The sequence below is a fragment of the Canis lupus genome, chromosome 16 (genome assembly GCF_011100685.1).
Source record: "Canis lupus familiaris isolate Mischka breed German Shepherd chromosome 16, alternate assembly UU_Cfam_GSD_1.0, whole genome shotgun sequence".
In the NCBI taxonomy this organism is placed as follows: Eukaryota; Metazoa; Chordata; class Mammalia; order Carnivora; family Canidae; genus Canis; species Canis lupus.
In genome coordinates, this window is record NC_049237.1 from 29,156,382 (window position 1) to 29,184,067 (window position 27,686).

Consider the following 27,686-nt stretch of genomic DNA (forward strand, 5'->3'; position numbering starts at 1 on the left):
ATAATAACCCAGTTTTAAAAAATGGGTAAAGGAAAAAAATTAAACAAACAAACAAATAAATAAATAAAAATGGGTAAAGGATCTGAAAAGACATTTCAAAGACATACAAATGGCCAATAAGATTCTCATAAAAATATGCTCAACTTCATTAGCCATCAGTGCAATTTAAGTTAAAACCACAATAAGATCCCAGTATACCCATTAGGATAGCTTTTTTTTTTTTTTTTAAAGGATGTGGAGACATTGGAACTCTTGTGCATTGCTAGTGGAAATGTGAAATAATGTAACCACTGTGGAAAATTGTAGAGTAGTTCCTCAAAAAATTAAACAAAGAATTAATATCTGATTCAGCAATCCTACTTATAAGCATATACACAGAAAATTGCAAGCAGGAACTCAGATATCTGAGTACCAATATTCATAGCAACATTATCCACAGTATCAAAAAGGTGAAAACAATTCAAGTGTCCATCAATAGATGAATGCATAAACAAAATGAAGTATATCCATAGAACATAATAATGTTCAGCCATAAAAAGAAATGAGTACTGATACATGCTACACCATGGCTAAGTGAAGGGTGCCAGACACAAGAGATCACATGCTGTCTGATTCTTATTTCTTGAAATGGCCCAAACAGGCCAATTTATATACCGAGACCGAGTAGGAGTAGCCAGGAGTGTGGACAGAAGAGAATGGGGGAACAACTGCTTCTGAGTATGTAGTTCCTTTCTGAGTTATGGAAAATGTTCTAAAATTGTAGTGATGGTTGCACAAATCTGTTCACACACTATGACCCACTGAATTGTATGCTTTAAATGTATTTATTTCATGGTATTTAAATTATATCTTAATAAAGCTATTGAGATATAAAAATGTTAGAGCCAGGATCCTTCAAAAAGGACCCAGTCGGTTTCCCCGACACCCAATATACACAATTTGTGTTTCAGGTTGGTGAAGGGTGGCTGGACAAGGAAAATAGGATAGCTCTGCAGTGTGCAAGGGGGAAAAATGAGAGAGATGTTTCCACTTTCATATGGATTTTCGCTGGTGGAGTGTGCTTAGAAGACTGGTAACACTGCAAGATGACTACAGAGGAGACGAGGCAGTAAGTGGGCTTAAGCAGAGAGAAGGCCCACCTCCTGACACACATACATACACTCCAGGAGACTGAAAAAACCCAAACAGCCGAGGGGCCAAAATAATATATGGAATGAATTGACCAGGAATACTAGAAAAGGGGCTTTGCAGAAGTTTCTCTCTCTCCCTCTCCCTGTGCGCCTCTCCCCTATCTGTTCTCTCTCTCACAAACAAAACAAAAACCAATTATGATGTTAAGCACACTCCTGCATTTAAATAGAATACTGGAGAGAAGGAAAGGATAAGAACCTTAGAGATGAGAATAGTCCTAAAAGGAAATTCAAATTTCAAATTATGCTTAAATGGTGAAACGCTGGGATTTTACCCATAGAATCTTAAAGTACCTGGAAAAGACTGTTTTAAATCTTCCCTTTAAAAGGGAAGAAGTTATTATGGATGTTTGAGATTAATTTCTCTTCTGCAGCTATTAAGTGGGAAAGGTTGTTGGTAAGCGATTGAGTTCAATTAGAGATGAGGAAAAAATTACATATCCTCATCACTGTGTCAGAATGAGTAAATTTTTAACCCCATACAATCCATTCAGGAAACAGAGTACTCACAGAATAGGTATTGTTCCCAACACTGGGAAAAATGATGATTATGTGACACAATAGAGGTGTTAACTAACACTATAATGGCAATGATACTGCAATATAAATATATCAAATCAATACTTTGCACATCTTAAATTTACACAATGTTGTCAAATAAACGTAACTCAATAATTTTTTTTTTTTTAAAGAGTATTCATGAGGTGGCCTGGTGGCCAAGCCAGTAGTCAGATACAGGCTGAACTTTGGGACTGAAAATGGGAAAACCACTGTGATGGAGTGAAAAGCAATGGGCTGAAAGTCAGCTGGTCTGGAATTGAGTTGGGAGGTGCCTCCAATTGGGTCTTTAACTTTGAACATTACTGAATCTCCTTCGATACCCATTTGCCTGGCCTGTGAAGGAGTCTAACTAGACATCTAGCAAGATTTCTTCCAGCTCTGAAAGATTGATTCTCAGGCCTTGTATTCCCAGTGGGAAAATCTCTGCCACTTCTTGGCCAAATTCAAATGGGTATTTTCTTTTAAGAGACAGAACTTCCCGCCTTTCTCATCCCCAGAAGCTGGGCTGAGGGCAACCAGATATAAAGTGCAGTTACCTGGGAAGTGTTCATGGATCTTGGTTTTGCAGCTACATTTTCCAATCAGCTCAGGAATAAAGATATCACTGTGACAGGAGGCACAGTAAAGGGAGGCTCTAGACAAAGAAAGCAAATCAAGAATGACTTACATGAGGCTTAACACTTACAGAAGCATAGCACGACTCAGTATGCCTTCCATTAACTTGCATTTGCTTTAGGACTTTCTCCCCACAAAGTAATTAAAAAATTACCTTACGACTTCCTTTGTAGTTTCAGCAATAAAGAACCCTAATGTGTTCTTACGTAGCCTTACTTGTGCAGATGGATTTAGTAGCAGACCACTGGAAACAGAAAATAAAAATACAGTAATTTTCCCCTTTAATTTCTGTGGCAATATTTGGTGTTTCATTCTGTCATTACCAATGGATTCCCTAAATCCATTAATCCAGTTAATAAGACCATCCCCTTTTACTGCCAAACACAATAGAAAAACTGCATTTGACTATATTTCTTTGATTGCTGCTAAATATCCAGAAGGGAGCCAGGTCACAACATGATTGCTGAGTTGCACACAATTGATATAAGAGTGAGCTCCTTCCTGGACTGTGTCTTCAATCTGAAATGGTTACACCAAATGAGATGCAATGAAGCCTTGCTAATTTAGGCTATCCAATGTTGTGGCCACAGCCACATGGTTGCAAGTCTTATAGTCCTAGTAAAGGTGTTTAACCAAGGCTACTTGCTTTGTAAAATTAAATTATGTCTAGTCACCCAGCTGGATTCAAAAGTTCCTTTTATTTGCCTATGCAATTTTTGAACTTGCATATTTCTTTTGACTTCATTTTTTTTCTATCCCGATTGCCAGATTTTTAAGAGCAGGAGCCACTTGAATTGTTACTACTGCTACATGAACACTTTGATTCTCTCTTTTCTTATGGTTTACATATTTGAAAATGACATCTTACAAATTTCACCCATGGTATTCATATTCCTTGGTGCAGTACTACCTTATGACTATTTGAATTCCTCACATATCTCCCTATGTTTATTGGGATATTCCATCTTTATTTCTTTTAATTCAGACTTCCAACACAATGAGGTCTTATAACCTTAAAACTCCCATCACTTCATTTGCACATGGTAGGAGTACTTTTTTCCTCCCTTAAAACACTCTTTTTACATTAATATTGGAAAGAAGTCAAGTTTTAATTCTGGAAAAGCTTATTTTGTTGTTAGTGTACTCCAACATAACTTTTGAGTGTAAGAGGCTTACAAAAATAAAAGGGTTGCACCACAAAATCTCTGCCAGACTATACCAAGAGTAGAAAGATGCTGGATAGCTGTGTTGAGGCTATGTTGAGATAGTTTATTACCTGAGACATTGAACAGAATTTTCCAAATATTTACTGACTGATATTAATAAGCAGAATAAATACTTTTAACTTTGAAAAGAAAAGAACATGAATTTATGCCTCCACCCCAATATCATCAGCTGATGTTCACTAGGTAGCAAGCATAAACTTAGTTGTATCTTTATATCTCTTCTTTTTAAGCCTCCTCTGAACTCATATTAAATATTTAGTTATGAAGATACTATCACAATATCTGTGTTTGCATTTGAAATAAGAGGTGAACTCTTTTTGAAGATTTTTCCAAACTGGCTTAATATCCTCTACATGGATCATGTCCAGTTGCTCTCTTAGAGAATGTTCACTACTGGAACAAGCTTAGAACATTATCTGACTGGGGTCAGATCCAGATTTACTCTTAGCAGATGACAAATTAGTCCCTAAAACAAATCCTTATAACTGTCAAAGGCTTTTCCAGGTTGTGGTGTTTTTTTGTTTTTTGTTTTTTGTTTTGTTTTGTTTTGTTTTTTTAAGATTGATTGGTTGATTTATGAGAGAGATGCAAACATGCAAGCAGGGGAAGGGGCAGAGGGAGAGGGAAAGAAGGAGAGAATCTCAGGCAGACTCCCCACTGAGCATGGAGCCTGATGCAGGGCTCCATTTCACAAGCCTGAGGTCATGACCTAAGCTGAAATCAAGAGTCAGATGCTTAACCAACTGAGCCACCCAGACACCCTGGGATTTTTCAAGTAGTCAAGTATATTCAAGTGTATGAATTAGAAGAGAAAATAAAAGGTAAGAAAAAATAGGTTTCCTCTCCAGTTTTTCGATACTCAAGTCTAAACTCTAGCTCAATTGAGATGCCCTATTTTCCTTCCACTTATGTGGCTGTGGTGGATTTAGTACAGCATAGTGATCAGAATCACTGCCACCAGAGCCAGGCTGAATTCAGATTCTGGCTCTGCCACTTGGAGTTGATGTGAGTTTGGGAAAATCATAACTTTTCTGGGGCTCATCTTTCTGCCCTATAAAATGGGACTAAGAATGGTACCCATTGTTGTAAAGATTCAAGAGTTTATATAAGTATCTGTAGCACTGTTGGTCATGAACTAGCAATAGTGTAAAAGACTGCTATTATCCAAATGAGGATTTAATCCCAATGATTTACCTTACTCTTTGGTGAGAAACCAAAGTTAAATCTAAGTTGGAGCAGATTCCTCTTTCATTAGGGGTACATTATGTGCTAAGTAATAAACAACACCAGGACATCTTGAACATATGTGGAAATTAGCTGCCTAATAAATGTTTGTGTTTCTGGTCTGTGATGTCCCACAGTCATTCTAATAAAGTTTAAAGAAATCTAGGATGCTAAAATTTGGTTCAGTAGTTTACAAATACCAGTGAAAAATTTGGCTATATCATGGGAACTTTAAAAAAATCTGTGGTCCCACCCTTGAAGATTTTGATTTTATAAAGTTCAGAGTGGGATTTTGGAATCTATATGCCTTTAAAACTTTGCAAATAATTCCAACTCATAGCCCATGTTGCTGAAGGCCAAGTTCTGGGCCACTCTAAAACCTCAACTGCCTAGCAAATGGGTTCTAAGACTGGAGTCTTTTTACCATGACCTATTTTTTTTTAAGATTTTATTTATTTATTCATGAGAGGCAGAGACACGGGCAGAGGTAGAAGCAGGCTCCATGCAAGGAGCCCGATGCGGGACTTGATCCCAGGACTCCAGGATCACGCCCTGGGACCAAGGCAGGTGCCAAACCATTAAACCACCCAGGGATCCCCTCCATGACCTATTTTTGTGAGGAAGGACATCTGTGCACAAATTTAGATTTTGAGATTTTCTTGAGCATGGCAGGATTGTTAAATAGAATTTAGTCAGCCTGACAATATTACTTGTTATTCTCTCCATAGTACAGTATTCTCTCCTTTGTACAGTATTCCACTGACTTCTTTTGACCAGAAACATTTTGCAACATCTCTATTTAGGTTTTTCTTCTTTACAGTTTTTCATAGAAAATTGTTTCTTTGTAGTACATCTGACATCATTCAAACTTGTTGAATTTTGACTATTTCACTATAATTTTAAGGCTCCTGATAATGTAAGTTTTATAGCTGGAAAGGGTCTCAGGTATTAATGCAACCTCCTCATTTTATAGAGAATGGGCGCTTCTCCAGCACACAGGACTAGCTAGTCATAATCAGGATCAGAAGTTGGTCTGTTGATTACAATTTAACTCAACTTAGTTCTCCACTAAAAAACATACATAAGCCAATATCCAATGTCTTTCTTATCCCCCATCCCATTTAGACACTCAGTTTTTCTTATTTTTTCAGCATTTTTATCTCTATGTATAACATTGTAGCTGATCTGCTGTTTTTCCTGGATTTTCTTTTTTATTACATAATAAATTATCTTACTCCTCATATTATCTATTCATTATGGGTTCTTAAGAAATTCCAATGGTCTAATAATATTATTTATTTCTTTTATCTGCCCTACCAATGGCAGACTTTGTCCAGTAACCAAAATTTCCATTTTGCCATATTTTGTAGCTTAGTTTCTAAGGCTACATTTGTGGGAGCATGTTTTGGTCATAAATAATTCTCCTAATGCTATTTTATGGTTAAGACTTACAAGATTTGATAATAAATTAAAAGGAATAGATCTGAGAAGGAGATAATTTCTTCTCTCCCCAGCTCATGAAACAGAATTTGGGGAGGGCCATAAGAACAAAGGTAAAGAACAATGGCTACCCCACTAGCATAACCATTCTAACCTCAATCACTAGATTCTAACCCCAATGATTAGAGACGTACTAAGTATACCACAGCAGACTGGGTGCCCAATAAGTTGGCTCTCAACAAATGGCAAAAGCTTAGTTATGCCTGTGTTTTTGGAAAAGTCTTAATCATAAAGAATCTCCTTTAAAAAAAGTGAAGAGATTCAAAGTCTTATTGGTACCTTTGACCATGAAACGTGGATTTGTGTTCAATGGCTATCAGCATGAGTCCCATCTTCACAAAGCAGAGCCTAGGAAGGAAGACAAGTAATTGTGAGGAAAGAGGATAGCAGGGTGCTAATTCATAAGAATATGACCAACACTTTGTGCTCCATCCATGCCTAGGAAAACACTAGCACCTCAGCAGAGGAAGAGTCTCCCAAATATAAGGGAAATCATTCTAAAGTAAGTCACAGCCATGTCAAGGGTACAGATAGGGAACTGTCCCACACAGATTGCAAACTTCTAAACTGCAGAGATTCACACTTGCTTATTCTTACATCTTCAGGGTTTATCATGGAGCCTGGCCTATAGTGGGCCCCCAGTGAACATTGTTGAAAGAATGCCATTGCATGAAGAATGAGGAAAGCATTTATCTTAACTTACCGGGAAACTTCAGGAAAACTCATTCCAGTGAAGTCATCAGAGAGACGTTGAGTCAGGATTTTGTTCTTTAGGCCATTAAGGAAATATTTTTGCCATGGCTGTTTAGGAAAAACCTGGAATACACAATCATGCCACATGCAGCATACTGACATGGGATATAGGATGTTATAATTCAAATTGTATATCCTGCTAAGCAGCAAACCAGCACCCATTGCACTTAGGTCACAGAAAAGAGATTTGACCTTGTGGTTAACTGAAGAAATCTCCAAGGAAGAACTAAAACTCTTACATCTCAACTATTTATACTAGAGAGCTCAGAATGAAATGAAAGCATCATAACTTGGTTTCTTCATACATGGCATTCAATGGCATTCAAGACTCCTTGCTGGAAACTGTAATTCTTTTAATAATTTCAGCACGGTAGACTGGTTTTTAAGTCAGTAACAGTAAGATGAGAAGGTAACATGGAATCGAAGTTGGTCTCTTCACAGAAATGGCTGTTCAAGATTGTTTTCTAAAAATATTAGTTTTCTACTGACTAGCCACATACCACAAAGAAAAAATGTTCGTGGCTTCTGTCCTGTATTGGAACTCTTCATAGCTTTAAATGAACTTAAAGAGCCATCCTGATCAATGGAACTGAGAATATAAAACCAAGGATAGCAGTGGGTTTGCAGAGAAAAACGCAATGGGAAGGGAGAAGGATATTTCTCAAAAATGCTAAATATAGTTTGCAGGGTGTGTGGCTGTTGGGTAACTCGTCTCTGATATTTGTATAAGAATTTTATTATGCTCCATACATCCTCATCATCCTCTCCCATCTACTGCCTAAGAATCCCCACCACACTGCTCTGACAGGGCAGGACAGGTCCCTTTTAAAGCCCAGAGTCTCAGGTGAATGTCTCTAATTTCTATAATCTCTGAAACACTGTGGCTATGAAGAGTTAAGACCAGTTCAGAAATACTCCTCATAGCCATCCTGTGGCTTAGGAAAAACAACACACACACACATACACACGCACATATAAAGAAAAAAAAATCCTGCTTTACAAATAAGGACTGCTTGTATCAGGCAATCCAAGGACTCCCCCTCTAATCCCCTTTCCAAGATTTAGTGAATCTCCTGCCTTCTCTCAATCTCTTAAATTTCTCTTTTGAGGAGTGCTCACTTCACTGGGAGTCCCTATTTAAGTTCCATTAACTGAAAAAACTGGCTTAATGTTTCTTGCATAAATGTTTCAGTTTTTGAAAGAAGGTAAAAAAAGTGATAGAGATGGAGATTTCCTGTGCTTATTTTTTAAATATCAGAAAAGGAAAGATAAGATGGATTTTGGATTTAGATATCAATATCTAAATAGTAATACAGGGAGCTCAAGTATTTTAGTTGGAATAGATCTAATCTAAGTTTAAGTCTAAGGCAATGCTGTGTGATTTGAAGCAACTGGAAATGCTCTTTGGACTATAATTTCTCACCCTGAAATTAATATAGGTAAAACATATATCATTGATCTAAGGTCTTGGAATCTGAGTACTGGGAAATTTTACAGATATTAATGTAATACTTAGAAAAATCGGGTTACGAGATTAATAACTTATTTTATTGATACAGAAATTGACAGGGAAATTAAATGTCTAATCCAAGAAAAATGGGATATACGACACTATGGAGTCCTGGCTGTTAAGCCCAAGTTAATAGTTTATTAGAGAATTTAAAATACCAGAGCAGAGAATAGCATTAAAAACCATCTTATCCTAACTGCCCAGTTTAAGACTTCTGAAAGTATATTTTAGACTTAATTTCAAAAGAAAAATTACCATGACCACAAATCTCTCAATTCCTATATACCAAAAAGCTCTCATATGATGAATATTTACAGATGATCATCTTCAGTGAGGAGGTCACAACTTTAGATTACACAGAGAGAACAACAATATGATATAGGGTTAGTTTTATATCTCTTCCTCTATTTCCATAAAATAGATGAAATCTTCAGAGAGGGCACTTATTCCATTTACCTTCCCAGCCATGGAGATTAAAATCAGAGTCATTACTACACATGTTATCTTGTTACTAAGTAGACTATGTCTACTATGATACTACTAATGTCTTTCACTCTCGTTAATGTTCTCAAGTATTTAAAGTCTCCACAGACCAGCAGCCTGGACACCTTTGGGAGCTATTTCAGAAATGAAGCCCCATTCAGACTTTTGGAATCAGAATCTGCATTTTTTTAAAGACTTTATTTATTCATGAGAGACCAGAGAGACAGAGACAGAGACAGAGACAGAGACAAAGGCAGAGGGAGAAGCAGGCTCCATGCAGGGAGCCTATCTTGGGACTCGATCCCGGGTCTCTGGGATCCGGACCTGGGCTGAAGGCGGAGCTAAACCGTTGAGCCACCCAGGCTGCCCAAGAAGCTGCATTTTAACCAGCTCCCTGGGGGATTTGCACGCATATTAAAGCTTTGGAAGCACCTTCTCAAACATCCCTGTCCTTGAGAGTTGTGAAAAAGGATGGATTCAAAGCCTGCTGAGTGGCTACAGTTTACAAATTCCAATGTCTTGGTTGGAGACTCTGTGGAGAGCCCAAGCAAATCACTATGGCATGTGCACATAACAATCATGCAGAACAGTTATCTTGCACTAAGTGTACAGTACAAGCAGACAATTTCCTCACAAGTGATTTTCTAGGCTGTACATAGTGAGCAGGAAGAGAAGGCAAAGGCAGGTTCATTATAGCAGCATCAGGGCTCATTTCCTACTGCCTGATGGTCATTTCTATTTATCTATATATGACATTTCCTCACATTCATAGAAAGAATTACAATATTCCGTCTGAGTTCTCAAGTTAGCATTTTGCTGGCCAGAGCAACTTTCATGTTCTGTTTTGTTTTGTTTTGTTTTGTTTTGTTTGTTTTTTGGTTTGGTGGATTTTGTTTTGTTTTGTTTCTTTAAAAGAGTACCAGGATGAAACCAAAAAAGATGTAAACAGGGCAGCCTGGGTGGCTCAGTGGTTTAGCACCTGCCTTCAGTCCAGGGTGTGATCCTGGAGACCCGGGATCGAGTCCCACATGGGGCTCCCTGCATGGAGCCTGCTTCTCCCTCTGCCTGTGTCTCTGCCTCTCTCTCTCTCTCTCTCTCTCTCTCTCTCTGTGTGTGTGTGTGTGTGTGTATGTGTCTTGCATGAATAAATAAATAAGATCCTTAAAAGAAAAAAAAGATGTAAACATTTTTTTGGATTTATTAACAAAGGAAATAAAATGCAAAGAAAGGCCAAGAGGGAAATTGAGTAAAAAGGCAGGCATATGGAGAGGAAAGGTCACTCTCTGTAGAGCCTCTGGACAATGGGATACCAGGTCCAGCTGAGGGGTAGAAACTTCCCAGGAACATTTCATGGGGGTAGCATTTCAAAAGTCATATTTTGTGCTATAGCAGTCATCCCAATATTCCCCTAAGCCACCTATTTTGTCTCAAAGGTAACAAAAGACCTGATGTGGGAGATTGTGAGTAGATACCCAACAGCCACAGGCATCAAACCTAGTGGTAAGACATGAAGTCAGACAGTTCTCCTCCTGCTTAACTTACTATATGATCAAGCTAGTTAGCTTCACTGACTCATTACTGGAATTCTACTTTGAAATGTCAAGGGGAAACATAATGCATTTAAAATGAATGACATAGTAGGTACTCAATGTATGGTGACTATTGTTATTACCTATGGAACGTTCCCAAAATAATCTGAAAAATTAGATTTCAACTGTTATTTGTATCATCATTTGTTCAATGAATATGTTTATTATTATCCATTTTATGCATTTAACTTATATTTAAATATATGATTTTGCCACTAACAATATAACCTTTATTTTTATTTATATTTTTGCTCCAATTATTCAAAGTACTCCTACATTTATATTCATAACATCGCAGACTGCAGGTAGGAAGCAAAGACGTGATTTCTATTTTGCAGATAAATATTCTTAGACAAGAATAAGATCAATAACTTCTTCAAGGTCAGTGCAGTACCTGGGACTTTGATCTAGACTTCTCAATCCTTTTCGTAGTTCAAGTGGAAGTCAAATCTCATTTCTTGGGACATTCTTGCCTTCCTCAATTTTTTTTTTTTTCTATTTCTGATCCTGACATGTGAGGATATGGGGGGGAGAAAACCAAGATTCAACAGCAATTTACAAGATTACCTTTTTGTTTTGTTCAACAAATAGAGATGTTAGAAAGGTACACAAGCCTGGTACCAGACAGCCTTGGGCGATGAATCCAAGCTTCAACTCGGCAAAGCAGATGATGTTGTCACCAGCAGTCCAGCTCCAGCTGGGGATCTTTGGCAGAAAAACCTGTTTCAGGGTAGAACAAAGACAATTCAAGGAAGTTGTTTTCTGAATGGACATCTTTCCTGCATTTATTTTAAAGCAGTTCCCTGAAAGCATTTATTGTGCCCAAGTCAGTGGAAGTGATGAGAATAAATTTAGCCTTTAGAAATTGTTAGTGATCCACTTTTTAAAACAAAAATAGTGAGAGTTTTAAAATTGGGTCAGATGACATAGACCTCTGACTCTAACCTGAATGTACAATATTTGTTTTTGTCCTTGTTTTTACTGAAATATAATTGACATATGACACTGTATTAGCTTCAGGTATACAAGCAAATAATTCAGTGTTAGTATATGTTTGAAATGACCACTGCAATAATTCTAGTTACCATCCATCATCCCAATGTTTACAATTATTTTTTTCTTGTGGTAAGAACTCTTAAGATCTACCCTCTTAGCAACTCTTAAATATTTAATAAAGTATCATCAACTATGGTCATGATGTTGTACATTATATTCCCATGACATATTTATTTTATAAACAGAAGTTTGTTCTTTTTGATCCCCTTTACTCATTCCACCTACTCCATCCCCATCACCCTCCACCTCTGGCAAACACTGATCTGTACTATCTAGGAGTATTTTTTTTTTGTTTTTTGTTTTTTTAATTTTTAAGGTACCATATATGAGTGAAATCATATGGTATTTGTCTTTTTCTGACTTATTACATTTAGCATAATTCCCTCAAAGCCCATGAACACTGTAGCAAATGCAGAATTTCCTTCTTTAATATGGCTGAGCAAAATTTCATTATATTTACATATTTTGTTATATATTTCTTTAAATATAAGTGGAGAATTTAGTCCATCTATATTTAAAGTGGAGAATTTAGTCCATCTATATTTAAAGTAATTATTCATAGCTATGTACCTGTTGTTATATGTTAATTTTTCTGGCTATTTTGTAAATCCTTCCTTTCTTCTCTTAATCTCTTCCTTTGTGATTTGGTGATTTTCTATAGATCTTAGAGTCCTTTTTCTTTGTTGTGTATCTACTATAGGTTTTCCCTTTGTGGTTACTTTGAGGCTTATATAATTCATTTTAATAACAACCTATACTTAAGCTTGATCATGTTCTAAAACTATGTTTTTACTCCTCCTCCCACATTTTGTGTTTGATATATCACAGCATACAGCTTTTGGTCTTGTGTAGCCCTTACTAAGGATCACAGCTATAGTTATTTTTACTACTTTTGTCTTTTAACCTTCATACTAGCTTCATGAGTGATTAATCCACCTTTACATGATTCGATTATTCTGAATTTTACAGCACATTTTCCTTTGACATTGAGATGTATATTTTTGTATCTTTTCCTGTTAGTAATTAATGCCCTTTCCTTTCAGTTTTAAGACATTTCTCTAACATTTCTTATAAAGTAGTCCTAGTCATGATGAACTCCTGTAGATTTTGCTTGTATGGAAAACTTTCTTCTTTAATTTCAAATGACAACACTGCTAGGTAGAACATCCAGGGTTGGCAGTCTTTTTTATTTCTTTAAGTACTTTGAAAAGATTAGGTCACTCCCTTCTAGTCTGTGAAGATTTTTGCTAAAAAATCTGCTGGTAGTCTTATGTTGGCTACCCCTGCCTTTCTTTTTCGTTTTTAAGATTTTACTTATTTGACAGAGAGGGAGAGAGCAAAAGCAGGGGGAACAGCAGGCAGAGGAAGAGGGAGAAGCAGACTCCCCACTGAGCAGAGAGCCTGCCTCGGTGGTCAATCTCAGGACCCTGGGATCATAACCTGAGCCAAAGGCAAACAACCAACTGTAGCCCAGATGCCCTACAGTAGTTTCCTTATATATTACATCTTACTCTTCTCTCGCTGACTTTAAGATTCTTTCCTTGTCTTTAGCTTTTGACACTTTAATTATGAGTTTTAGACTAGGTCTCTTGAGTACATCTTATTTGGAATTCTCTGAGTTTCTTGGATGCGGATGTCTGTTTTCTTCCTCAGGTTAGGGAAGTTTTCAGTCACCATTTCTTCAAATACATTTTCTGCCCCCTTGCTTTTGTTTTCTCCTTCTGAGACTCATATAATGCGGAGGTTGGCCCGATTGACACTGTCCCTTAAGCTATTCCCACTCATTTCACTCTTTTTTTTATTTTTTGCTACTCTGATTAGGTGTGTTCCACTACCCTGTCTTCAAGTTTGCAGATTCTTCTGCTGCATCTAGTCTGCTGTTAAAACTCCTCTATTGCATTTTTTGGTTCAGTTATTAAATTCCTCAGCTCTGTGACTTCTATTTAGTACTTTCTTATATATCCCATCCTTTTGTTGAAGTTCTCACTTTCTTCATCCATTCTTTATGACTGTTTTGAACTTTCTGTTAGGTAAATAATTCATCTCTGTTTCACTAAGGTCTTTTTCTCAGGTCTTATCTTATTCTTTCATTTAGAAAATATTCCTCTGTTTTGTCATTTCCCCTAAAATTCTGTATTAGATAAAATAGCCACCTTTCCCTGTTTTGAAGAAATGGCCTTGTGTAGAAGTTGAGCCTTATCATTCAACCCTGCCATAGCTTCTCATTGTCTCTCAAACCTTTGTGACTGTTTAATTAGCCTAATTCATTTTTAGGGGCTCCCAATAGTTGAGATAATGCCCAGAGCTGTCAGTGTCCCAAAGAAAAGGATCTCAGCACCTAGATTCAGGTGGATTGGAAGTTAGACTCTCAGGCAGCAACTGTTGAAATATGAAACTATATTTCTTTATGAATTTACATTTTTAAAAATATTTTATTTATTTATTCATGAAAGACACACACACACACACACACACACAGAGGCAGAGACACAGGCAGAGGGAGAAGCAAGCTCCACTCAGGAGGCCTGACATGGGACTCAATCCCGGGTCTCCAGGATCACACCCTGGGCTGAAGGCAGTGCTAAACCACTGAGCCACCTGGGCTGCCCATGAATTTACATTTTTAAGTGATTTTTTAAAAAAGATTTATTTATTTAGAGAGAGAGCAAGCACAAGAGTGGGAAGAAGGGTAAGGAGAGAGGGAGAGAACCTTCAAGCAGACTCCCTGCTGAGAGCAGAGTCTGATGTTGAGCTTGATTCCAGGACCCTGAACTCATGACCTGAGCCAAAACCAAGGGTCGGATGCTTGAATGACTGAGCCACCCAGATGTCCCATTGTGATTAACAATCTTAATGAGACTCCAAATTTCATCCATAATTGGAAACAACTTTTTGAGTGCAGATCTATAGGTCTATTAATTATAGAAATTAATAAGTTATTTTACTTAGATAGAGTAAGTCATTTAACTCCATAGACTGAAAGAGGAGGAAAATAAATAGGCCGGAATCATACCTTGTTATGGGATTGAAGTATCTGTATGATGACTCTGGTACTAGGGTAATAGTTCTTGATAGAGAGAACCCTACATGAATAACAAATATGCTCATGAGTGATGTGCCATATCCAATAGCTTTGCAATAAAATTAAATTCAGAATTAGATTGATGTGTGGGTAAGCATAATAAAACAACACATAAAATTCACTGCTATGCTGTTTTCTAAAAATGTTCTGTTTAATAGCATACACAGGAAACAGTGCTATTGTTTTAGTGATTTAATAAATGAAATCTATGATATAGTCAGCTCTTGATACTAGGAGACTCTAGTCTTCTGAAACCAGTTCTTGAGGAGGAAATAAACTGTTTCATGTATTTAAGCCTTCAAACTCAAACACATTAATTACAGGAAAAGCAGATTGAATTTCTGTCTATAACTTGAAGTAGCTCATGGACTGTCTTGTTGAACTTTCTCATTATACATATTAAGAAACTAAGGTCTGGTTCATATATATTGTATTATTAACCGCATATGTTCTCAACAGCTTATTGCTATTTGTAGAATCACCTTCAGTTACTTATGTTTATTTTGTTTTGGGGACTAAGAATTCATCTGGGTTAGGCACAATTCCATTGCCATCACAATGATAGTTTGAAGCAATTAATACAAGTGAAGATCCCACTCACAGATAGCTCATAGTTAAAGATGGTCAACACCAATTCTAGCCATCTTGATGACATTTTCCAATCATCACAAGCATGTTATACCAAATGATATACAATATTTCACCAGAACTACTGGAGGAAAACCCCAATAAGTCAAGTCTACTAACAGAGCTCACCAATTACAAATGGCATCTTTATTTTTGGTGGGTTAAAGATGTTATTTATGATGGTGTTACCTGAACAATTAGTTATCAGTTATTGGTATGCTTGCTTTTTTTTCAACTTAAATAGTTATTATCCATATGAAACTTTAGGCAAGTATGTGGAGAAACACAAAGATACTCAGAATACTCTATTTTTACTTCCTTATTCATACATCTCCACAGCCTTTGGGAGAAAAAAAAAGGCATAAACCTGGACTATAATGAACATAGTCCTATAAGAGATGACATCTTTTCCTATTTAGTCCAATGCACTAGGCTTTATTTTAAAAGAGGAAAAAATAAAATCAGCATTGAAGAATATAAAACAAAGTGTCAGCTTCTTACCTCATAATGTTTGAAGTGTCTTCAGCATGCAAATCACTGCACAAAGGGTTAGCTATAATCAGACATGCTTCTGCAGATTCCACCTATTCTTCAAGGTTAAACAGCAACCATCTTGTTACTTACAGGGGAAATACTCTACTGTTCCCCCTTTGGGTTTTCTTATGTTTTTTTTTTTTTATAAATTTATTTTTTATTGGTGTTCAATTTGCCAACATATAGAATAACACCCAGTGCTCATCCTGTCAAGCCCCTCCTCAGTGCCAGTCACCCAGTCACCCCCACCCGCTGCCCACCTTCCCTTCCACTACTCCTAGTTCATTTCCCAGAATTAAGAGTCTCTCATGTTCTGTCACCCTCTCTGATATTTCCCACTCATTTTTTCTCCTTTTCTCTTTATTTCCTTTCACTATTTTTTTATATTTCCCAAATGAATGAGACCATATAATGTTTGTCTTCCAATTGACTTATTTCACTCAGCATGCTACCCTCCAGTTCCATCCACGTCAAAGCAAATGGTGGGTATTTGTCGTTTCTAATGGTTGAGTAATATTCCATTGTATAAATGGATAAAGAAGATGTGGTTTATTCCTATGGTTTTATCATAAAATTTCCCCTAAGAAAGAGAACACTCTTGAGAAAGAGTTGTAAAAAGGATGTCTTTACATCAGGATGAGTCCTGTAGATGCTGTAAGGGTTGGAAGTGCTCTGACAAAGATGCAAGACTGCCTTAAAATGGGTAAAGTGGATACTTATGTTTTTCCTGTTGTCCAAAACCAAGTTTTTAAGCAACTACTTGTATATTTATTTGCCTTTCAGGACAGCAAAGAATAGAGGAACTGGAAGTATGTGTGGTTCAAAGTAAGCAGTCATTCAATATCTATGGATTCTGAATCTTAAGGGTCTAGCAAATTATTGAAGTGGCTCTTGTAATACTGAGTTGTGGGAAAAAGAAAGATTATTCTGAGTCTATCACTTTCTATTTCAATTCTCTATGTTGACTATAGATTTCTGATCTTAAAAACTGTAGCCTTTGTTTATATGAGTCTATGAAACCTAAAACATGGGAGGAAACTGGCTTTGATCTTAATTGAAAGCTGTCTAGATGGTTGGACTTTGCTCATTATTTTTCATTCCAATCTTAATGGGATTTCTGCTATTTTCCTTAATGTTTCTCCTATCAGAAGGCACATCAGTGTGTTTAGAAAAAGTTGGGAAATCTGTCATTTGGTAATGATCCTACTTGGTTGGGAAGATTAAACACACTTTTGCTATCCATAACTTTTTCAGATTTCTTAGACTTATAAAATAAAACTGCACTAGACAGAATTTAGTGAAATAAATAAATGTAAGCATAGGCAAACAGTGAGTTCTGCTTGATATCTGTCAAGGAGGAATTAGAAACCAATTACTACATTTCCTTTATGATCAGTTTTTAAAATTGAGGAAGTCTTATTTTCTTCCAATTTAAGCATCTGGAGTAATACTTTTAAAAGAGCAATATATCTTATCATCTTAATTGTTGCAGCTTAGGGAAACTAAAAGAAGAAGAAAAAAAAACAAAACAAAACTAGTTCTTACCGCAACTCGTCTCAGATCATCCCACTTAAGTGCAGATCCAGAAATAAAAGTTGTATAGGCCATGTTGCACTTAAATACAGTTTCTAATTCCAAAGAAGGAGGGACCCTGGGCAAAGAATATAGTACCAAAGATGTAAAAAGATGCCTGAATTTGGTTTAGAGATTGTTATATCTTTAACAGAACTCCTAATCTCCTCTAGGAAAACATCCATCCTCCCTTACTAGTCCATACTGGTCTTATTTCAGGCATGGGCTTGAAGATCAAGCCTAGTCAATCACAGTGAGAAGAAAAAATACAAATCAGGTTGATGCCCCAAAATTTAAAAAAAAAAAAAGGAATTACTAAGGATGAAGTTCAGTATAAAATAAAAACATTTCGATTATTCAAAAAGATATGGCTTTTTAAAACAACAATGAATTTAATGAAATAGCTTCTAAATATATAAAGAAAAAATTAACAAAACTAGAGAGATTTAAATTGATGACTGACTTGTCATTGTCATGAGAGATTTCAACACATCTCTTAATTACTGATTAAGCAGGAAAAAACCATCAATGGTTTCTAAGTCCTTTTTTCCCTTCATTAAGGTATAACGGACAAATAAAATTGTGAGATACATAAAATGTATCATGTGATAATTTGGTATGTGTATATATTGTGAAAGGTTTCTTCCCATTAACTTAATTTTCACATCCATCACTTTACATAGTTTTGTCTTTTTCAGGGTAAGAACATTTAAGTTCTACTCACTTAGTAAATTTTAATTACACAATATAATGTTTTAAGTTTTAATCACCATGTTATACATTAGATCCTCAGAAATTATTCATCTTAAGACTGGAAGTTTGTACCTTTTTACCAGCCCCTGTCTTGTCCTTTCCCCACATCCCAGCCTAGGGCAACCATCTTTCCACTTTCTGCTCAATGAGTTTTTTTTTTTTAAGATTCCAGGTATAAGGTAGCACACAGTATTTATCTTTCTTTGTCTGGATTTCAGCATAATGCCCTCCAGATTCATCCATGTTGTTGTAAATAACAGGATTTCCTTTTTAAGGCTGAAAAGTACTCTACTATGTATGTATGTATATATGTTTGTATGTGTATGTATGCATGTATATGGAAGTATATGTATACACAGTATGCATATACACACATGTGTTATATATATGTATTTATATATATATTCATTCATCAATAGACACTTAAGTTAGATTGTTTCTATACCTTGGCTATTGTGAATACTTTTAATTTTTTTTGAGAAAACAAATATTTATCAAATTACTTGACAAATAAGGAAAGGCTCAACATACTACAAAAATTAATTGTCATACATATTATGATCTCTAATCACAATATATTTTAAGTTAGAGGTTGATAACAAAAGAATAGACTGTTTAAAGTCACATGGGTTAGGAGGCAATTATAACAAAGGATATAAAATTCTTAGAAATAAATCATGTTGCAAACACTAAACATCTAAGCTTTTGGATACAACAAATGCAATGCTTTAAAGGAAATTTATAAACCCAAAGAAATAAGAAGAAAATAAAAATAGAAGTGCAAAGAATGAAATAGAAGAGAAATATGAAACAAAGAAGAGCAACAAAACCAAAAGCTATATCTTTGGGAAAAAAACAACCAATAAAAAACTAATACAATAGGCAAAGCTGTAGTAAAATCAATGGGGAGAGAGAGAATACAAAATTGCAGGGAATCGAATTCAATATATTGAATGAAGAAGATAAAATACCTACAGAAAAGTCAAGATAAAAATAAGAGTGAGAGAATACAGCAGATAACCAAATGCAACAGCTTTGAAGATTCAGACGAAACAAATTACCGAAAATATATCTTATCAGAACTCACTCTAGAGGAGACAAAGCCCATATAGTCCTAGTACCATTAAAGAAATTGAAGCCATAATTTAAAATCTTTTAAAACAAACTAAAAGCAGAACACACACATACACCAAACAAAAATTTAAATCCACCAGTTCTAAATGGTATTACAGTATCTTCTACCATACTTTCAAACATCAAATTATTCCATTTTCATACAGTGTCTTTTGAAGATATTAAAAAGAGGGAATAGTCTCCAGCTAATATTACAAAGCCAAAATAGCCATAACTTCAAAACTATCAATGTAATTTACCACATTAACAAATTAAAAGTGTGTGCGTGTGTGTGTGTGTATATATATATATATGTAGAGAGAGAGAGAGAGACACCTCAGATGCAAAGAAAATGTTGATGAAAATATCTTTACCCAGTTAAGAAACACAGCTCATAGTGTATGAGGAATAGAATATCCTTAAGACCACAAAGAATATCTTTAAAATAAAAAGGATGTCCATAATGACAAAATATTAGAAGAGTTTTCTTTGTGAGAAAGAAAAGATATAATTGCCAATTTTTTTTGCTAATGTTATATTTGATATCTCATCAAGTACAATAATAAACTAAAATAAATTGTACACAGGATTGGAAAAGAGAAAATAACTGTCTTTATTTCAAAATACTATTTACATAGAAACCCCTAACACCACTATAAAAAATGATTTAAATAATGGAAATCAAATAATATGGATAGATAGAAGATTAATATACAAAAGTCAATTTTGTGTTTTATGCCAAAAGCAAACAACTAGAAAAAGTAATTAATAAGACACAATTTCCAATAACATCTGAAAATACCAAGTACCTAGAAATATAAACAAATATAAAATATCATATTATTATTGTTTTATGTTGTATATTCTCTAAGCCTAGTTATCTGGCTTTTCTGGAAGTTTTGAGAGCTATATAATTACTATTTATACATTTTTTTCTGCTTAATTTAGTCATAAATAATTTTGTTGCACGCCACTAGGTATCCTGACTTACAGGAATATAAATTAATATTTTACCCTTATGACAATTTATATCATATCTTTGATTTTTTTCTCAAATAACAGGTAACCAAAGAAATAAAAGTAACAATTTCTCATTTTTGCTTAAAATTTTGCAAGATTTTTGTGGCCTGAAATAGCAAATTGTTATTTCTTGAAATTCCTTGGCTTGATTTGCTCAGTTGGGTTTCTTTTTGGCTCCATGCAATTTTGTTGGAGTCACTCATATGTCTGCATTTACCCGGAAGAGCTGGCACATGGATGGGCCTCCCCTCCATCAGAGTAGGTGAACTTCTATAATGGTTTAGGGCTCCAACAGACTGGATGCTGAAGCTGCCAGGCCTCTTAAAGGCTGGGCCTATAACCAGCCCAGTCACTTGTATATATTTTAATAAGTTCAATTTTAAAATTATTAATATTATTAATATTTTAATAAGTCAAAATGCCGGTCCAGTTTCAACAGAAGGGTGAACAGACTCTACTTTTGTTGGAGGAATATTGGCAGACATCTTCTAAAACACTCTTCGACAAGAATTCACATCCCTCCCCTGGACAAAATATCCTCATTTTGTCTCCCCAAAGTTTTATTTCTTTAAAGCATCAGCTTAAAGTCCTGGGTCTTGTCATCTACATTGGGTCTAGAACGGGTCTCCTCAGGCACAGCTCCTCCTCATCTGATGACTATGACATAGGTAGACAAGTCATCATCAACTCAATGCCCAGCATACCATGATGAGCAAAGATAGGAAAACTAGAGCAGACACTCCAAACCAAACAATGCGAGGGGTTACCAGATGGCATGTAGGAATGACTGGTCCACCAAAACTGTGAAATTATCTAAGCGCATATTATCATGCCCCCTGATTCAGATGTTTTTGATTAGGGGCCAATTATGCTCTCATGAGTCAATCCATTGTTTTTCTCAGTTCTTGTCTTTGCCCTCTGACCCTATGATCCCCTTATGTTTCCCTAAAAAATGGCCCATGTTTGTCCCTGAATGACTCTCTCAGCCTAATTTCTGCATCTGCTGAGTTGGGAGCCCAGAGGCATTTGTTTCCATTGTGAAGTCTCTTTGTCCCATTTACTCCAAGCTGGCAGTTAATTTAGCAGTAATTTAGTTAATTTAGCAGTAAAATCTTCTTTAAAGCTTTGATGACTTTCTATAAATATTATTCAGGTACATGCCCCCAAACTCATACCCTTTGGATTCCTTTGGAGACAGATCTCTATTTTGAGACTGTGAGAACTTTGGGGAGAATGTCCTTCAGCTTCATAGAAGCCCTTTTTATACCCTATATATCTATAGGTCACCACCTTAACTTTCCCTGGGGTCTTAACAAAGGATCTTACAGCTGCACCCTTGATTGGATACTGTCCATTTACATTAAGGTAATATCTTATAGCACCCTGGATTTGATATTTTTACCCCCTGAGGTCATTTACCTCTGACATTCTTTGGCCAGCTGGAGAGACTGTTCTGAGGCTTCTATATTTTGTTTAGGTTCTGCTTGAAAACTAAAAACTTTCTTTTTTACCTCTATTTTCCTACAATATCTCATTATACATGATTATACTGAAGCAAAATGACACTTATCATTCTTCCAGGAAATTTTCGCAGCCACCTTCACTATCGTGCTATTTTTTGGTGACATTGTTACCAAAATTGTGCTCTTCTTCTTGCACCCAACAGCAATTGTCCCCACTGTTTTTCTATCTTCTGCCTACCACCTGTTCCAAGGAGAAAGCCACATTTTGACTTTTGTTATGATGGCAGCCCACTTCCAGGACCACATTTATATCAATTATCTCTTTCCACAAAACAAGCCACTCTGGAACTTACTGATCTAAAACAAAAACAATATACTATTGTCTCTCTTATGTGATCGGAGCAGCCGACAGCTGGATGAGCCTTCTCCCCAACAAGTTACTCTGACTCATCACAGGATGGCAAAGGGCTTCAAGACAGTGAAAGTTGAGACTGTCAACCCTCTTAAAAAGGCTAGGCCTGAAACCAACAAAGGGTCATCTTTGTGGCATCCAGTTTATCAACTCAATCAGAGGCTAGCCCAGATTCAAAGAGAAGAGGAAGAGACACCATCTTTTATTGAGAGGAGCAGCATGAATATACAGTAAGAGAAGGAAACGTTAATAGCTATGTTAAGGAAGGACGCCTAGGTGGCTCAACGGTTGAGCGTCTGCCTTTGGGCTGACTGCATGAAGCCTCTGCCTCTCCCTCTGCCTGCGTCTCTTCCTCTCTCCATATGTCTTTTATGAACAAATAAATAAATAAACAAATAAATATTTTAAAAATAGCTATGTTAAAGAAAAATCTACCACAATTGCAGATTGTGAGGAAATATAATGGAGTAGTGAGAAAGAAGGATTAGAAGACTCTAATTTAGGGGTATCTGGGTGGTTTAGTGGTTGAGCATCTACTTTTGGCTCGGGTCGTGATCCCAGGGTCCTGGGATTGAGTCCCACATTGGAGTCCCTTCAAGGAGCCTGCTTCTCCCTCTGCCTATGTCTCTGCCTCTCTCTCTGTGTCTTTCATGTATAAATAAAATAAAATCTTTTAAAATATTAAAAAAAAAGAAGACACTAATTTAGATTGCTTGAATTAGGGGTAGGGAGTACTCTCTGAGTGCTGAAGAATAAGAATAAACTGGTCATATAATAGTAGGAAAAGAGCTTCTGAGAAAAAAAGCACAAATCATTAAAGTAGCCTTTCTGAGAAGAGACAAAATATTAACTTTGAATGGGGTTGTGATAGTGGAGATGAAGTGGTAGAAATAGAATTAGTATTTATTAAGGAGACAAAATTGATGATCTTGATGAAAGTGGACACAGGGTTTGAGGAAGAGAGTTAGCAAAAACAATGCTTCAGTCTCTGTTTTAAGGGACTGCACTAATGTCTTATTTGCTGAGATAGAAAATGCCAGTTTCTTTCCTTTACATATATATTTTTTGTCTTATTAGCTGAAGAGAGGAGTTTACTTTTGAAAAGGTTAAGTCTGAGGGCTTTTTGAAAGGAGATGGGAAAAAAATAAAAAATAATAATTTAAAAAAATGAAAGGAGATGGAAATGAAGTCTGAGGTGGAAATATCCAATAAGCAATTAGTTGTGTGAATATGGAACCACAGAGAATGTCTGGCAGAGGATATAAATTTTAGAGTCATCCAGAATTATAGGTAATTGGAAAAATTCTAGATGAATTTTGCATCATTTAAAAATTTCATTCTCTTGATAAGTACCTATAATAACCTACATTAGTCCATGAAAATACAGAAGTAAAAACATCTAATGATTTCCTTTTCTGTCTCAACTGGATTATAATTATTAGCCCTTTATTACTAATTTTAGCACTTTTTTAAACTATTTTTAAAAATAAGGATTCAAGTAATATGCAAATTACTGAGAAGGCAGGCAGGCAATGATACTTTAACAGAACTGTTGGCTGTCCCTAAATAGCACCATGAAAGAGTTCAAAACACTTATTGGCTATCCCATATACAAGAGCCCAAAGTTATAGTGGACTGGGAATTCCCTAATGTAAAAAGTACAAAATGTTAAGCATAAAATGTGTGAAGGTTGAAGTGACTCCATATACAATGCTGTATAAGATCAAAATGTCATTTCAAATCTGTCTGACTTATTTAGTGATGTGTGCATAACTGATGAGCCACTTGGAGAAAATAAGGAAGTTGGTTCACAACAATTTATACAAAATCAATTCCAGAGAGCTTAAGGACATTGCTTGAGGGTATTGCTTAATTCTAGAACAGAGAGGCCAAAGAATGCCAGATGTCAATATGAAAGAGCCAATGGATTTTAGTGCATGTAAATCCAACACTCTGTACTAAAAAAAAAAAAAAGAAAAAAAATGCATGCACACACACGCACACAAAGGCAGAGAGAGAAAAATATTTACAACATACAACACAAAAAGTTTAATATCAAATACATAAGACTGCTTAGAAGTCAGCAAAACAACAGATAGCCATCCTCGTAGAAAAGAAGATATGAGAAATGAAAAGACAAATTCCTTCATTCATCAAAAAAGAAAACAGTCAAAACCTAAAAATTTTTCAGTCTCAGTAGGAACCAAAATTGAAAAATAAAACAATGAGAAACCATTTTGCCTACTGAAAAATCTTTTTGTTTTAAGTATGCATTTTCCAGTGTTTCACAAAATAGTTGACCTGGATTCTACTTGTGGAAATGTAAGCTTCATAGAACAAAACATCATCAAAAACAATACTTTCTGCACCTACTTGAACTCACATTTCCAATTCTAAGAATTAACAGCATAATAATTATAAAGTACACTAGACGTGCACATTTCATGGCCATATGTAATAATAATAAATATGGAATACTTTCCTAAATGATAAGAAATCTCTTAGACAATGTTAGGACATACACAGAAAAACATCAGGCAAGATATATTCCAAAATATATCCCTGGTCATAAGATTGCCTTTTCTTTTCTTTTTGCTTATTGTTATTTCCTAATTTTCTATGAATATTGCAAGGGCAATTCTCTTCCATTAAAAAAATGCACCCATATTTCAATTGTTAATTTAGTGCTCATGAACTGTACAGATACACTTACTCTCCCAGAAAAACAATCTCGATGTTGATTTCCCCAGGCTTATACCGGAGAAAATTCCTCAGGAAAGCAGTCACACTGTCAACTGTAATGTTTCCACAGACCACGATGAACCTAGGGAGCAAGACTATGTGAGGTGGATCATTGGAGGAACAGAAGTATCTTGCTGTCAAGACTTAGATATGGACAATTTGCTTAAACACAGTTATAAATCCATCTGGTATTTGAATTACCCAGATTTTTAAAATAGAAACGCTGAAGAATTCATCTCCAATAGAGAAAAGAAATGTCAAATTTCTGTAGTCCCAGTTCACCCCATGTTGGGGTATGAATCCAAACATTTGAATTACACATACCTTTTCAGGAATACAATAATAACTATCATAATTGCTATATTTTTCATAGTTGTTATAACTTGTAATTGACTGGCACATGTGTTACTTCACTTAATTTTTTTCACTTGATTCCTGATTAGCTGATATAATCTTTTTCAAAGGAACAACAGAGTCTCAGCATGGTTCACTGATTCTCTCATAGTCAAACAAATGGCAGAGGTGGCAATACACTCTAGATCATTTTGGTTTATCTTCCACATTGAAAACTATCTAGTCCATGCAAAAAAAGTGAGCCCAGTGGAGAGATATCTAGAGCAGGTGCAAAAATCTATGCATGTAACTTTTACAGTGAAAAATTGCTGTCAATTTCCTTAGGTTTCCTTCATTTAAAGAAGCTATTTTTCCCTGTATTATTCATTTAAGGAAACTGAAAGTGTACATTTAGCCTAACTTAATTTTAAATTTTTCAGACTTCTTGGGCTACTTTGGCATATGTTCCACATCCCTGTCCTGCAATAAATTGGGTCAGACTTTGGCTTATGTAGTTCATTTCATTGTTTTCAACTCATTTTTATTATTTTATTAGTAGTAGTATTATTATAGTATTATTTTTATTATTTTATTATTAGTAGTATTATTATAGTATTATTTTTATTATTATTATTATTAGTAGTAGTAGTAGTAGTACTACTACTACTACTACTACTACTACTCTCCCCCTCAGACTCCTAGGTCAATCTTGGTTTTCATCCAATTATGCTAAAAGACCACTCCAAGAAAGTTTCTCTTCACTGTACTTGTTTCCTCTATAGCCAATCAAGACAAAATAAGAAAGATTGGCTTCAAATTTAAGATCTCCAATTCATTCTCTCCTCCTTAGATGTGAAAACCATAATGGAAACTGAAGTAACACATTACAGAGAAATAGGGTAAGAAATAGCACCAACTCTGTTTCCCTTCTGGAACAGGTGGTTGTGACACAGACAAAACAGGTGATCTATGAAGTGTTGTAGAAGATGTGGCAATTCTTATTCCACCTAGGAAACCTCTGCCCATGAACGAGCCCCCATGTGGTATAGGGGGGTTTGGGCCAAGATAACAGAACTGAAGTAATTATTTTAAATTTGAACTGTGACTTTAATTTGATCCATTATGTGAAGTTAGCCATAAGTTAATCACATGATTAAAATGAATAGGACAGTTAGTAAAAGATGTATCAGAATAGTTGGTGATAAGAAACATAGAAATATTGCCACAATCAATACTTGACAGGGAATGGCAACATTCTCTTGTCATTTTAGTTTATTTACTAAGTGCTAGGCATCTATATAGCAGGGTTTATCAAATAGCAAATATCTTCTTATGGTATTTATTTTAGCCCAACTCTGTTAATTGAATGAAGGACCTTGCCAATATATTCACCTAGGCCAGACAATAGGTGTTTAGAAAGGGATATGTGACTAGTAGGAATTCTCAAACTGTAGAAATTATACTTGAAAGCTATACTTACTTCTTCCCTTTGACTACTTCATAGGAACTGGTGTATTTCCTCTTGTTAGCAAAAAGTTCTACCATTTCAGGTATATAATTCGCAAATAGGATCTAAAATGATCAGCAAATAAAATCTTAGGTGTCGTTATTTTCTGATATAGGGGGGAAAGGAAGGTGCACAAAACTTTCTCTTATCTATGAGGGATGTGACTGTGAACTCTCTTTAAAAGGCAGACCATTTTTTTTCTTCCTTACTTCAATCTTTGGATTTGGTTTAAATCGAATAAAGTGCTTTGCAGCATTCAAAATGATGAAAGCAAAGACAAGCAGTAAGGCAACCTTTTTTCCTGCCCATTTTGCTCCCTACTCACATCTAACTGCCTTTCTGACCCCTGGAGCTGGTACTACTTGAAGCCTTCGAAAAAATAAAGCATGTGGGACACAGCCTTTCTCTCCAAGGAAAAATGACTGAAATGAGGGAATGTAACAATGGACAGAGGAATATCACCATAGTGGAATGGAGAATTCTGTTAATGGTTTTTAAGGAATTGAAATTCAAGTCACTAAAAGAAAAGGAGGTTTCCTTTGCCCATGACAAGTGCAGATACTCACATATCTGAGGTAAAATGCTCCTTCAGAGAGAGCTTATGCATTTGGTCTGGAAATAACAGAATTTTCTTCAAATCTAATCTCAAATGCCCTTCTTCCTCTTTGGAAAAAAGACTGATGGGCAAAAGATAAAGGAATATAGGGTTGCCCAATTCAGTGTAGAGGCTAATAAGGAAAGTCTGTTCTCCTTTGTCTGTTATCCTCATGTTTGGCAATCAAGCGATTACATCATGCTCTCCAGGGGATGTGGTTTGGGAA

The 27,686-nt window shown here is 35.7% G+C and overlaps 1 protein-coding gene across 6 annotated transcripts in view; it reads right to left on the reverse strand.

The window, feature by feature from the left end:
- The window catches only part of KCNU1 (potassium calcium-activated channel subfamily U member 1), a 144,418-nt gene that overhangs the window by 86,669 nt on the left and 30,063 nt on the right, over positions 1-27,686 (reverse strand). For all 6 annotated transcript variants that reach the window (XR_005371468.1, XM_038560121.1, XM_038560120.1 and 3 more), the window contains 10 exons: positions 26,839-26,930; positions 24,997-25,107; positions 17,496-17,601; positions 15,918-16,000; positions 14,721-14,790; positions 11,219-11,371; positions 7,020-7,132; positions 6,596-6,664; positions 2,521-2,610; positions 2,288-2,385 (listed from right to left, as the gene is read on the reverse strand). Coding sequence is in view for 5 of the 6 variants with exons in the window: in XM_038560121.1 (XP_038416049.1) it covers positions 2,288-2,385; positions 2,521-2,610; positions 6,596-6,664; positions 7,020-7,132; positions 11,219-11,371; positions 14,721-14,790; positions 15,918-16,000; positions 17,496-17,601; positions 24,997-25,107; positions 26,839-26,930 (985 nt within the window). In the remaining variant the exon portion in view is untranslated. The remainder of the gene's footprint in view (positions 1-2,287; positions 2,386-2,520; positions 2,611-6,595; positions 6,665-7,019; positions 7,133-11,218; positions 11,372-14,720; positions 14,791-15,917; positions 16,001-17,495; positions 17,602-24,996; positions 25,108-26,838; positions 26,931-27,686) is intronic.